The sequence below is a fragment of the Aethina tumida genome, chromosome 4, assembly GCF_024364675.1.
Source record: "Aethina tumida isolate Nest 87 chromosome 4, icAetTumi1.1, whole genome shotgun sequence".
Classification (NCBI taxonomy): Eukaryota; Metazoa; Arthropoda; class Insecta; order Coleoptera; family Nitidulidae; genus Aethina; species Aethina tumida.
This window is the reverse complement of record NC_065438.1, coordinates 26,956,796-26,972,748: the sequence shown is the minus strand read 5'-3', so window position 1 is coordinate 26,972,748 and position 15,953 is coordinate 26,956,796. Positions and strand designations below refer to the sequence as shown.

Below are 15,953 nucleotides of genomic sequence, written 5' to 3'. Positions count from 1 at the left end.
CACGCAATTTTTTCTTGACGCATATTTTATATTAATTTTATGTTAAATTTTATTTTATTTTTACATATTTTAATATTGCTTGGAAATAAATTAACTACTTTTACAATTTAGTTAACGTAAATAAAGTATTTGTTTTAGAGAGCATTTAACTCTTATTTTTTGGCCGTCATTGGACGATTTTCCTGATGTTCATTTGTAGTTATTTTTACAATTTTGTACAGTTTTAAAAATATACTTTAGAATTAATTAAAAACAAATTATTGAACAAATAATAAAGCTGTATCAGTAAGTGAACATTGACATATCACCATATTACCAAACAAAACAAGAATAATTTCAAACAAATTTCGACTATTTTAAAATACACATTTTAGTTTTATACTTTTGATTTATTTCATTTTTTACTTACAACTTTGCCTTTATTACTGTGAAAAATTAATTAAAGAGAGCGCCATGTTATTTTTTGTCACAAAATTTTAGTTTGAAGTTCACGTATTAGTAAAAAATTAAAATGATAAAATTAATTTTAAACACGTTCTCCAATGCGAACTAGTCTTGCACTTAACTTTTTACATGTTAAGTTCAATTTTTAACACTGATGCCGCCATAAAAGCGGAGTTTTTCAAAGCCCTACTTAAAATATGATTTCTATGGCCCAGGTTAAAAAAAAATTCTCAAATTTATTTGCATAAGTTTACATTTTTGTTTTGTTGAACTAAATGCAGTTCAGAGTATTTATGCTGTGCATTAGAACAATAAATTAGTTCGAAACCTTACATTGTAGCAAGTCAATAATAAAGTTGTTGACAAGTTACAATGAAAACGACACTTCCACATGCATCTGTTCACTCTGTCTGCTCCAATTCCGATTGGACACCGAGTAAATTAAATACTGATCTAAATACTGTTCCGATTGATTTCCCTACAAAGTCCTCTGTAATAAAATTCGACCTTCCCTTAATGAATATCTAAACTATCTATCGTAGTTAATAGTTAGAAAATCCATATTGAATCTATATTTATGTGAGGCTTAATACATTTCAGAGATTAAACTACGCCGAATGTTTCCCATTTTCCAAATCTGGAAAATCCTCAGAAGTTTTTAATATAAGCAGCTTAGCTAATAGTTAATACATTATCAAAGAGTATTTGCTCTATAATCCAAATTTATCAATTACTTATCAGCTTTATTTCATTTCATAAAGTGAATCAGATAGAAGCAACGAGAAAGTATCGGTTACACGTCCTAGTTTCTACTTTACATAAAATTGTTTGAAATGTATTCAATGAGAATCTTTGATGTGCCTTAATTTTATTTTATCAATTTTTTATCAATTTAATTCCAGGCCAAAGTAAATTGTCATTTACATTTTATTACAATGTCACAACATACGCAGCCTTTAAAAAAATGTCAAAGTGAGGTAGAAGATTTTTTGTCTATCACACCACGAAAACAGTCAACGTTGACGTCCAAGTGAAATATTATGCATGTGGGCTCAGGAATAAATCAAATTCATATTGCTGCCTTACATACTCACGTATAACAAGTTTATTTTTTATTTAACTCGTCACGATGGTGAAATAAAAATGTCTATGGAGGTACGTAATTCTCACGCAACAATAAAAATTTCCTTGAATAGTTCATAAGCTTTTTTGGGGTTTACATTCGTATCATGATGCTTTATTATAATGTCTTAAATTAAAAATACTATATTATAAATTCACTGCATGTGATGCACATTTGTGTGTAGAATACACATCCAATTTAAGTATAAAGAAAATTGATTCCTTGTGCTTTTATTTGCCAAGTTCTCTAACCGAACACGGTTACCAAACAAGAAACATTGTAGTGCGATAGTTTTTTAACCAAGACATGTATAAAACATACCGCAGTTGCCGCTTCAGAAATACACTTGAGAAAGTTTTTCATGAAACTCATTCAATTCTATGCTGGTGGTGTTTCACTTGTCACTAAATTTTGGCATATCTTAATAGGGTATATTTTTAAATTCTAAATGTTACGTAGAAAGAAAAAATAAATACTGAGTTTAGAGAGTTAGGAATAGCTCAAATAAACACTGACTCCAAAATATATACAAAGGAAATTTATTGAGAAACAATATCTGTTATTTGTCCCAATAATTTTTTGTTTTTCTTATATAAGTGGACGCCAATTGTTATGGAGTGTCAATAATAACCATAGGTCTTATTATCCACCCACTCAACTCAATATTAATTAAAGGAATTAAATAGACCCCAATTAGGACTTCTTGAAATTTTTTACAATATTATTTGTGCCCACCCCTGTTAAGACAATAGAAGAAACATTATCAATTTGAGAAACGCAGTTAATTACAGACAGACGCCAATCATGAAAGAATTGTTTGACAAAAATAATAATGACTGGGAAACAAATAAAAAAACGTCAAGAACAAAGTCAAGATTTCAGATACGTAAATAACAATGGGAGACGACTGTGAGTGTAATGATGATAATTCGACGACGAAATTAATTTTTAAGAATTTTAAATTATTAATCACAAGTTTTTTGACTTTTTGATTATTTAGTTGTCAGTAGATCTTTTTAATGTGCGACTATTTCCTTACCCTATTGTATTTTTTATATTTTATTGAATAAAACAATACATGTTTATTTATCTAACATGACCCAGACGATTCAACTAGTTAGATACAAAGTGTCAAATTTTAAACAGTGTAAATATTTAAGAATGCTTTTATGACTTTTATTTTAACTAAATAAATCTCTAAATAAAAATACTCATACTAATGTAAACGTTTAAATATAATATAAGAAGATAAAAATTATTCCTACAAAAAAAAAAATAAAATTGATTTCAATGAGATTAAACATTGATACCTAAAATTTACATAAATTTAGTCTGTAAAAGAAGATTATATTTACATGATCCACGTTAATATTAATATGTAAGTACTCACAATATTTACATAAGAAATATCACAATTTAATTATCTGGTTAATGTTAAAATTACTAAAAAATAATATTATTAAATAATAAATTAACTTGGATAACATTAAATTTTCTATTACCAAAGGTGTGTATGTATTAACAAACTATTAAAAAAATAAATTAAATCGTAATAAAATATTTAAAGACATTGGATTAAACAAATACATAATAATGTATAATATACATTTTATTCACGAAAAACTGCGTGTGAGATAAATAATAAATCAAAATTTTTACCAGTAATAAAATAACCTGATGTTTATAAATTATCCTCTAAATGTACTACATATATTCCTATTACTGTTAAATTCATAATACAGAAATTAAAATTAATATTTTGTAAACTGTAATTTATTTGTTTAATTTCCGTCATAATTTGGATAAATTCATTTGCTATTTACAAATTTATCTTGCAACTAAATTAACATAGGTAATACAAAGAACAGTATGTTTGTAAAATTTAAAATTTGAATTTATGGTAAAAAAATTGTCGGACAGAAAAGGAAGATATAAATTAATTATTTGCTTTATTCTTAAATATAATTCGGTTACTATTAAATTCGTAACATAAAAATAAATTTCAATATACTACTAATTTCTTAGTTTAATCTTTGAAATTTTTCTATATATTAAACAAATTAATAATAATAATAATAATAATAATAATAATAATAATAAATCGATTATTATTCATCATATACCTAATTTCTTGAGAAAGGAATCGATTTATGACAAGAAATAGTCGGGCATAAAAGGAAATAAAAATTCTCGAGTTAAAATGGAAATAAAAAACAATTTATGACTCCGCTATCTAATTGACTGTATATAAAAAGCTGACAGAAACAAGACGCAAAAGGCCCTATCAATAGCAGAAACTTTAAACAGTTTTTTTAGAAGAGAGTACATTATAAAAACTTTAATAATTTATCTCTTTTTCTGTTTAACTGTCCGACATCATTTTTTAAAGTGGTGTAAAATATGTCTCGTCGGTTGTGAAACAAAGTGTATTTGATATTAAACTTCATCCAGGTTTAAAGCGGAAACGTTACTATCTTCCAAATAATTAAATTAAAAATTAAGAATTTGATAGCAAAAATTAAATTAAATTAAAACATTAGTAATTTGTTGTGTTAAAAAGTGATTTAGAATAAAATTAATTTGTATAAATAAATGAAGAAAATAATGAATACAAAACACAAAAGTAAATCAGATTATTAAACGTTCTTAGTAAGTTAGAACGTAATTATGTTAATGAATATTAATTATAAAATGATATTTAACCAAGTTTTCTCATTTGTATTTTTAGTCGTTGAATTCATCACATTTCTGTTTTGAATAAATGATATGGATACTTAAATGTGTTCATTCAATATGGTATTGATAAAGGTTTCGGAACATCCCTCCTATCCCATGCTGGGAGACTTACTGTCTCTATTGCACAAGATGTCTCTTTCAGGATTTTTTTTAGCACTTAACATGTCCTGTTTTCATATTCTAATTTTCAAACTTAGAAATATATTTATAATAAAAAAATCCTTGGTTTTCATTTCTTAAAAAAACTGAAGTATTTTGGAATTTGACAGTAAGTTTAACACACCAAAATGAGATATAACTTCCAGATTTGCCAGTAATACATTATGTAATTTAATAAATTATTAAATGAATGGTATAGATAATACCTATTCAGAAAAGTTTTTTTTTTCTACCACACATGCACAGTATATGAAGGAAAAATGTAATATTAATTTTTTATATTACAAGATTGTTAAAATGTTAAAACTGTATTTAGCCTAAAAGTTTATACAAGTTTATTTAGACAATATTTAACTTATCTGATACTTATAATTTTGTTTTCAGATAATAATAGCAGCGGTTTGGGTACAATGTATCGTGTACAGCTCGCCGAAGTTCTACTTTGGAAACACCGTGACAAACTTGACTCCAAACGACCAGGGGCAAAACATCACCGAGACAGTCTGCGTCTTAGACAGGACGCGCTTCAACTCCAAATTATTCGATATAATTCACTTCGTACTTTTGTACGTCATTCCGCTGGCAATTATGTCGGTAAGTGAAACCTCAGACGTTCTAATATTGCCCATAAATTATAACGACGCAGTATAAATGCACAGATACCGAAAATTAACGAAACTCGGTGACGATTCGGATCTGTCAGTGAGGTCAAACAAATTGTTCATTGTGTTTTGGTTTTTGACAGTGTTTTCTTGAAGTTTGTTATAAGTTAGTTCGAACTTCACATTAATTTACTAATGGAAACCAAATGATAGATTACTTGTCAGACCACCAACTGTTTAATCTAAATTATGCCCACAAAATTGGAACAATCCACATCCGTCACATTTATAATTGACGGTAAATCAATACTGCAATAATAGCTAATACCAAATTTTGGAAAATACAATAGTATTAATACTTTTTATATAATAATTATACAGGGTAAATCCATTTTATTTGCAATTACATGTAGAATTTAAAAATACAAAAATATACAGGGTGTCCCAGTAACAAAATTGATATCACTTCTGGTGAAACCCGATATGAAATTATTTTCAAAATAAATTAAAAAAAAAATAGTTCAAATGAATACCTTTTTACATTCTTCATAAACTTCTACTGAATAGGTGAATCACCTTGTATACTTATACATTATAGAGATCAAATAAAAATACGATTTTTAAAACAAAAATATTATTAACATTTTTTCCCACACTTATTAGATTTATTTTTATCATTGTTTTAACATAAATCTTTATAAACAATTATTAAATATAATTATATTTGAAATAATTAAAATTATTAATTATAATAGTTTTTGTATTTTTTTTATATATTTTCATTCATTTTCTAAATATTTTTAATTTAAATTATTTTTACATTCTTTAATTACATATCTTTGGAATTTAAAATGACTAATTAAAAGACAAATTTAAAAACAATTAAGATGAAATATAAATAAATATAGCAAAATTTTTAATTATTAATATATAATAAAATAAAAAAATAATTACCAAAACAGGCAGCTTTAGTGTCATTTAAAAAAATGTGAATATATTAATTATAAAGAATTGTGCAATTATAAACTTCAAGTTTGTTTTCTTCATCGTTTTAATATAAATTTTTGCCAACAACTATTAACAACTTCTTTAAAGTTTTATAACTACTGTTTTTAATTATTTTTTTTACAAGAATTTTTTAATAATAGCAAAATATTATTTTAGAAGATAATTTATTATTGTTTAATTGCATATATTCGAAATTTTAAATGAATACTAATCAATTTAAAAAGAAATAAGATACATATAAATATAAAAAATAAATAAATGTAAAAGAATAATAATATAAATAATTAATTTCAACTCAGTTATTACCATTCAATTCAATAGTATTTTTCAGACTTATCTTTCCCACTGTTAATATTACCCAAAATACTATTTTTGTAGTTAATATAAACCTTTACAATTATTAACTTACAAGTTTTAAGATTATTTTTTCCATTTTTCATTATTGAAACAAAAAGACTGCTTTTTAGTTTGGTTTTTTGGTACTGTTTAATGTATATTATCCTAAAAAAAATTAAATCAAATCTCAATAGAAATAAATGAAATGAGTAGAAAAATGTTATAGAAATGTCTCAAAAATATATTTGGATTAGACTTATTTCACAAATTTTATCTTATGTTAAAAAACAAAATTATTCTGTTATAATTCAACATTTATTGTAATTTAATATTTAATAACCATTATATTTTAAATTTGATTTAATTTAACAAATATAAATTAGTAATTAAATTAAAATTATAAATCAAATTATGTGAAGTTAAAAACTAAAAAAATAATTAATTGATTTATTTGACAGCAATTTTTATATAGTTTTTTTTTATAGTTTATTTTTACTTTTCATCTCCTAGCAAATTTTTCATGATGGAAAAATGTTAAAACTAATAATAGTAATTATTTTAATACTTTTTTCAATTCTTTTTTATTTTTTTGATTGCATACGAGTTAATATAAATAAATATTCATAAAATGTTACTCTTTGAACAATAGCGTAGGTAATCTCTAAATTTCTTTACGGTTAGTCAATTTTCTAAAAATTCTCTGAAAATTATGACCCATTTTAGATGTATATTTTGTTTACAAAAAAATATATTATGTATTTATTTATTATTATTTATTAAAATCTAATATTTTTCATAAAAAAGATAACAATTAATTTAATTGTAGTTTTATGTATACCTAATAATATTTAATGGTTTATTTTTTAATAATAATTAGTCATTTGTGTTAAAATGTAATATTTATGAATAATATTGTAGCTCAATTAAATTATAATTATCGGCAATAACTTATTATTTAAATTAAACAAATTCAGTATTTTAATTAAATTTGATTATAGTTTATATTTAAAAGTAATTATTGATTTATTTATTTTAAGTTAACTAAAGAGTTCTTAAATAAATGAATAATATTTTAAATTTAAAATTAAATTATATTAATATCATGACATCAGTATATTATATTAATAGTCACATTATTAGAACTTTGTACTAACAAATTGGAGTGAAACTTCAAAATGAAGTAACTCCCAATAATAATAAGTATCTCGACAGTAAAACATTCTCCTCAAAAAATATCTCAAAGTTGAAAACAAACCATTACCCACTGGACACACAAAGATGTATTCCTATTGACTCACTTCAACAAGTCTTCTGCAACAGAAACTACAATTTTTCTTACATTTTATCCATCCGTAGTTTATCCATTTACTTTTGCAACAGGTAAGTTTACCCAAACCCGTTTAATATCAAAAATTACCATACGAGTGTGTATATTAATAAATATTCTCTTTATTTCCTAGTACATATTATAAAATATTTCGTATTTAATTAATATATTTGTTTGTGGATTACTGTATTCTATTCTAACAATTAGATAAAACCTTTAATAAGCTGAGCACAGACTGTTCAAATAAAAAAAGAATAATACAATCACAAATATGGATTACCGATCGTTTATATGGAAAATATGGTGAAAGTTCAGCATCGTATATTGAACCTTAAATTTTCTAAAAAGCCACTAATGATCTATGTGCAGACCATTTTTTACGTCGATATTATTAAAGGTGGTAATATAAGTATAATAAAAAAAGATTCAAATATTGAATTTGCTATTTGTACGTCCAAACAAACATGATTAATGGTTTCAGCATAAAAAACCAAAATCTTTATGTTATAAATATGTTTAATGATTATTTAGGTACATTAAATATAAAATATAATAAAATTCTTTGTTATGTTTAATTATTCAGTTGATTTTGTAGATTTAATTTTTACTACAAATATGATAAATTATTGTTTTTGTCTTAATTTATATATCCTTCTGTATCCTTAAATTATTTTTAATTGTCATATATGTAATAATAATAACTAAACAATATTTTTCAATTTTTACCACAAAGATAACAAATTAATATTGTATAGAAAAATTCTACAAATATTTTTATTGAAGATTTTTTCATGTTATTCATATTTATCATCACTTTTTTCTTTTTTCGAAAATTTCTTCTGTTTTATTTTCGACTTGACTGTAAATTCTACTAAATTCTTAATTTATTTCATAATCTCATTGTTAATTATCAAAAAGGTAATAATAAAAATTAAACATACATATATAATAAAATAACTTTCTAATCTAATTAATAAAATCATTGTTTTTATAATTATCAAAAGAGTAATAATAACAGCTGAACATTTTTCAATAACTTCACAATTTTTCTTGCAAAAATGTTAAATTAAGTTTTCTATACAATAAGTTTTACATTTTTGTTGTCAATCTCATAATTTTTGATAATTGTTAGTACTAAATATACAAGTTAAACATCTGCAGATTATTAAACAAAGTACATAAAAGACAACATTGAAAACGGCGATAAAAAATACAAACAGAACTATCAGAAAAGTTTAAAATTATTTCATTGCTTTCGACAAATTTCCTCGAGTTGTTCGACTCGTTCGGTTTGCTAATTGGTAATATCAGTGAAATCCCATTACGAAATTTGTATTCCAATCGCAAACATTTTGGTATCGAATACACATTAATACCAACTGGGCAACTGCGACGTTTAATAGATAATTTGTTTTGTACGCTTTGTATACTTGTTAGTTTACCAGGTCGTAAAGTACTAGGACAAAGCAATCGATAAGAATTACAATATATTAAATAGTTACTTCACGTTTGGCCCATACAATGCATTTACTACCTACAACGTGATTTCCCTTAGAATTTTCATCATGAAAAACCACAGTAGAACGTCGTAATTTGAAAAATAAATTAAAATTGGGTCGCCAACTGCAAAAAACGAGCCTGATTATAATAAACCGGCAGTTCAGCATTCTGTATTTAATTAAAACCTTAAAGTGCGAAGTTTAATATGAAGTCGGCGATAAGAAAATGAAAATTATTGGGTATGTATATGTTGCGGAGTTTTTTATCAATTTAATTTAGTACTGAATTATTGAAAATATGCAGAGTATCCTTAAATTGCACCAACACTGCTTAACTATAGAAACACAGTGTTTGCTATAATACACTTGAAAAAATAAAATAAATTTTACATTTCTTATCAAAACCAGACACTTATCGTTAAGCCTTTATATCACCGGATTGTCAAATTAACTATAAATATTTCAACCGTTCTTCTGTAAATACACCGTTCCAAGAAATTTACGCTCCACACTAATAATAATTGATTATTTTTAACTTTTCTGAAAACGAGAAAAATAAGTGTATACTAATTATCAAAAAAATTCTTAAAAAATATATTTTTTCCAAAAAAATAATAATTAATAAAAAATAAAAATTTGAACTTACTCTTATTCCAAGTCTACTACGAATGACAGCCTCACATCTTCTATTCATACAGAAAATCTGGACTCGAATTTCATTTTGGTCCAAGTTCTCCCAAATTTCGGGTAGAAATTGTTCAACATTATCCAAGTTATTCAAACGGTTAGGATAGTCTCTTAATCGTCTGCCAAGAATATCCCAGATATGTTCTATTGGGTTAAGGTATGGACTGCGCGCTGGCCAAGCCATAACATACGAAGGTGTTTCAAAGTCGAACAATGTAGTATTTACTTAAATAGAAAAATTTATTTACAAAATTATAGGTGCTATTTTAATTTCTTGGAATAGTGTATGTTTACAAATTTGAAAAATTTTAAAATAAGAAAATGTAATATTTTAAAAATCTAAATATATTTGCAAAATATATATTCTGTATGGTATTTCAAATTTTGATAGTAAAATTAATTTTTGCATTTGGAAATACTTACTTGAACTTAATTGTCGAATTTTGTAGATAATTAACTTTGTCCATTATAATTATAAAATTGCAAATGTGACAAATTTTTCTGTATGTTTTATAGTAAAATTTATATAAAAAATTGATACATGTAATTTAATGATAAAACTAAGAATTTTTTTCCATTTAAAAGAATTACTTTTCGATTCCATTTGTTTGGATCCTCTTCAATATGTAAAAAAATTTAATGAAGTTTTTTTGTGGTAAAAAGCATCATTAAAAGTTACAATATTATTACAAATTTAAAATTTTTTAAAAATTTTAATTAGTTTCCTCAAAATATTTAGTATTATTAATAACTATGACAACTATATTTTAACAATTAATTGATTTTATTTTTAAATTATATGGGAAATGGCTGATTATTAATAAAATAAAAACAATTAATTGGTTAGGTTAATAACTAACCAATTTAGAATTTGTATTTCTTTAGAAAATTATTAATTACTACTAATTACCTAACCTAACTTTTATTTTTGGAGCAATCTAATTTATTTAATTTTATAGTTTAACATAGTTTACTATATTTCAAATTCTTTACATAATTTCATTAATTGAAAGTATACAAAATAAGTAAATAAAATAATAATAAAATCAAAAATTATACATAAGATAATAGTGAAGCAATGTAAACAGTTTTTTGTATAATTCGAAACAAGTTAACAGTATAATTTTTTACAGTTAAAAAATTAATTAAGGCAATTTTAGAAACTAGTATTGAGTAAAATCAAAGTATAGATAAAAAATTACGGGTACTATCCCATATGAAATTCGCCTCTATACATATTTCGAGATGAAATACCCTATTTCTCAAAGAGTAAATTAAATGCTGAATTTTTCATTAATTAATTGTTTTTATTTTATTAATATTTAATTCTAAAATTAAGAGTTTTCAGTAGGGGTTCATTTAGAAAAAACTGATTTTTTAAAGCTCAAAGTTTTAAATATTTATTATTAATTTTAATTTTTGTCACATTTTTTCTACCAAAAAAACATCATTGATTCCAATTCCAGTAAGAATAAAAAAACTTTTTGTGACATGTTCATGAGGGTGCAAACAAACGAAAAGAAACATCTTCAATACAATCTTTTTACATGCGACAACAGGTCTTAAACCATTACATTTTGTGTACAAACTTTTTATGTAACTTTTACAGCAAATCAAATAAAAATTTGACTGTTCCTACCCATCAAAATAAGTATTCATTTCAGTAATAAACTCGCTATTAGAACAATAAACAAAAAAGGTAGTTTTACTTAAATGGATGCCAATCACAAGCGAACCTACACAGATACGTAATGAACGGTAATATTGTGAAAGGTTATATATACGAAAAAATAAAATAATAACAGTGAGGCTAGACACATAGATTTCTCGTATTTATCATTTATTTTTTTTAGATCTAATTTCCAGTAATGACCATCTGGTTGTAGATACTAAATACTATCTGGATGATCTAAAGACTTACTCAAACATTTTTTGAAAACTACAAAATTTTTCTAGAAAAGTGTTAATAATTTATCAATATCAAACACCTTTATAATGAATTTCAAAAATAATTTACTGAAATGCTATAAAATTTCAATATGAAGAAAAGTTATGGTATTTATAAAATAAACAGTGTATAATTTTTCAAATTCTTAAATGTAGGAGTAGATTTTGGACTTGCTCCACCAAATTTCAATTAATTCCAATAACTCGTTACAAAGCAAAATAAATAATCAAAAAACTTCTGAGTTAAAAAGAATTAATTTTTTTGATTACTTGTCCTAATTTGTTGTCTCCAAATTATAGTTATAATTTGAGATACCTTATATATTCATAATAATTTAGCGTTATTCATCTCAAATATTCCTAATATTTTGCATATGTGTGTCATATCAACAAATTTAATCAATAATCTTTTTAATAATTTATATGATGGACAGTTTAATTAAATGCACCGTCAAAAACATCAGCTTGAAAATATTCGAAGTTGAATTTAATTAAACCTTTTGACAAGAGTCACACACTTTACTTGAAAAAAGTAAAAATTAATCTGCATTTTGACTAAAACGCAGGATTAAAAAGTGCATTTGTGTGCCGTCGTTTCTTGTTTCAGTTAAACATTGAATTTCTCTTTACAGAACATAAAAAACTTTTTAAAAGTCCCTTTAAAGTTATTTTAAATCGACTTAAACCTAGAAAAATGGCTTTCTATTAGGTTCGTTCGGTCACGAATTTAACGAAACCGCCCCGAAGCTTTAAATTTAATTATGGAATTTCATTACGTTTGAAAACAGAAATGGAACTTGTCATTTTTAAAGTTTGTTCTGTGTTTAGTCGTATAATAATTTGTGTCTTCTGTAGCCGCAAGCATCATTACTTTAATAAAAGAAAGCGTATGCTTGTTGATAAAGACTGTCCATTTAAGGGATATTCAAGATATATATTTGTTTTTAAAATTTACTCTTTAATTTCGGAAATCCACTTTTATCTAAATTGTAGATTTTAATCTGTAATATCGATGAAGTTTTAAAATACCTATTACGTAATTTCAACTGCTACAATTTAATCCGAAATAAACATAGACCTTGTTTTTGTGTATGGCAAAACGTTCAACGGTCCGAAAACTTGAACTGATGGGATAATAATCGTGTAATTTTCGCAAACAAAAACTTTTGTAATAGTAATAAAGTTTCATAATCTAACAAAAAATGAACATAATTCGATATTTATTGTGGTACTCGTGTAAGTGTTCATTTTTGACAGAATTCGATGAAAAGTTGTTGAATGTTCAATAAATAAATCATCTTATTCTATAGTATGTATCTACGCCAATTAATTATAAATATAGTTCTAAATTTTAAAAAACTGTTAATTAAATTTATACACACGAAAATTAGATTAATTTTATAATTTATTTATATTTCGTTATATAATGAATGCCGAAATATGTTATATAGGGTGATTCACAATTGATTTATTTGATATTTATATAAAATTAAGAGATGAAGTTACACTGTAATGTTATTTATTTAATTTTTCAAATATTGCACTTCCAACACAATGGAAAGTAACATTAACGCAGCTTTTTTTAAATATAATGTAGTTCATTTGAAAGCGGGGCACCGTTGTAAAATTTGTATATCTCGTCCAAACTTTTTTTTTCGATTATAAAGCATGAAAAAATGTACATATGGGCAAAATTTCACATTTTTGGCCTAAAACCAAAACCACTGGATTAAGCGGCCCCGGAAATGGATTATACCAAATAAGTTTTATTTTACGAAGAATTAAAAATGTTATATATTTAAATAGTTTATTCGACTAATAATTCAATTAACATACTCAAAAATTAAAAAAAAAAAGTTAATATATGATTATTTATTATATTCGTATTATATATATAATATTTATAACACTAAAAAAATATTTCAAATATATAATATTTTCCATGATATTTTTAGTAAAAATCTTTGTACATATCAATAAATGTTATAAATTGACTTTTTTATAAATATTGACAAAGGTTAATTCTATATAACCTTAATATTCTAAACATTTTTAATGTAATAATTCCAGTCAAATTATTAGTTTTTAATTGATTTACTAAAATATTATATAACCTGATAGAGAGGAAGGAGTACTTAAAAATGTTAAAAATATAGTTATATCATAGTAATAATAAATTTATCATTTTTGCTTGTATGTTTTTAGATACATATTTTTCTAAATCTATAAATAATTTCTAGTTTCTTTAATATTAAATTTTATGTAAAAAATTTTATCTCTCATATAATAATATTAAAATTATTCATCACACATTTATATAAATAACTATAAAAACGTCAATAAGATAATTATATGAAATTATAAAAATTATAATATTTATTAAGATTTTTAAAAACTTTCACAATATTGGCCAAATACGTAATATAATAAAAAAAAACAGTTCAAAACCATTTCATATATAAAAAATGTTGTTTTATATGACTACCGGATTCTTATAACGTGTTTATCAGCAAAAACGACAAATCGTAAAATTTCATATCATGTCATGCTATTAATCCCATCCGTTCCCCTTATATAACTCGTGTCTGGTAAAAATTGCAGGAAGAGAATAATATACAATACTTTTTTTCCCTTAAATTATGCTTTGTTATGGGAACCATAACTTCGTATATTATTAAGGACAAGGGCAGAACATATTTATTAATTTCTTAACAGTAATGTTGATATAAACATAATTTTCGTTTTAAAATACTTTTCTCATTAATATGATAATAAATATGCTATAAATAATGAGATTACATTTTAATTAGTTAATGATTATATACATTTTTTGCTTTTAAGTTAATAAACTAAAAAAAGAAGAAAAAGAAGAAGAGAATTAAAATATATGATGATATGAAATCCAATAAATGAAGAATACATATTAAGATATTGCATATATTAATTTTATTTATAACAAAGCATTTGCCATGCATGAAAAAATTATTATTACTATTGAAAGAAGTGCAATAAATATTTTATATATATATACAATAATTCGTTAGTTGATTAATTATTGTGGGGATCACGGAGTGTCTACACTATTGTGTCCAAAAGTTTATGTATGTGTACCCCGGAAGAGGTGCATTTTAGGACACATGTTTTATAGGAAAAATTATTTTGACTATAAGAATACTCTCTTAAAATTTATACAGTTCCAATTTTGAATTACCTTATATAATAAATATAAAAGCCGACAGAAACTATAGATACGGCATTAAAAATGTAATATTTATTTAAGTAATTACTTATGAAATTGCAATAAATGTATAACATATTAATTAATTACGAATTTTACACTACCTACTAAATAAAGTTATTTATTAATACTACGCATTCACGATTGTTTTTAATTATTTCGTTACAGATATTATACACCTGTATCGCAGTTTGTTTATGGAACAGTTCACAACAACTGAAGAAACAATTAAACGCCTCGAACGAACAGGAATACACCTTGTGCAGAAAATCATCCAGCAAATATCGAGTCGACAAAAAGGTGCGTATATAAATTTAATCATTTTAAATTTTACTCAAAATGTCTAAATTTAATTTAGCTTCAACTGCCACTTATCCTTGCAATAAATTATAATTTCCAGCGTCTGCAAATTGACTAACTTCCCTATACGGTTTTATCTAAAATTTTAATGATTCATCCCACTGCGTATTTACGCACATCGAAACGCCTATAAACCTGTTGCCACTCATAAATTCAGTATCAACAGATACCGTAGACACCTAGGCGTTATTGTCTCCAAAGGGAGATATAGATTACGATTATTAATATATCCCATTAGGCAAGCTTCTGGATTCCGGTGTTTTCCTCTCTAATCACATTTCGCTAAATTATTAATGAGAGCTCTCAAATGGCACTCGACATATCTAATAAATTGTTTTGACACAAACAATTTGATCAGTGTCTAAATTTCACATCGTGAACGCGTCTTAAATGATCAATTGACTTCCTTAATAATCATACAAAATTTATGTTAAATTTTATAAATTATAAATTTATATTATATTATTTATTATTAACTTGCAACAAA

At 24.2% G+C, this 15,953-nt stretch overlaps 1 protein-coding gene across 1 annotated transcript in view; it reads left to right on the top strand.

Annotated features, from left to right (window-relative positions):
- Window positions 1–15,953, top strand: part of LOC109596415 (trissin receptor-like) — a 165,957-nt gene that overhangs the window by 103,872 nt on the left and 46,132 nt on the right. The window contains exons 5-6 of the mRNA XM_049966622.1: window positions 4,847–5,056; window positions 15,275–15,406. Of these exons, the coding sequence (XP_049822579.1) occupies window positions 4,847–5,056; window positions 15,275–15,406 (342 nt within the window). The remainder of the gene's footprint in view (window positions 1–4,846; window positions 5,057–15,274; window positions 15,407–15,953) is intronic.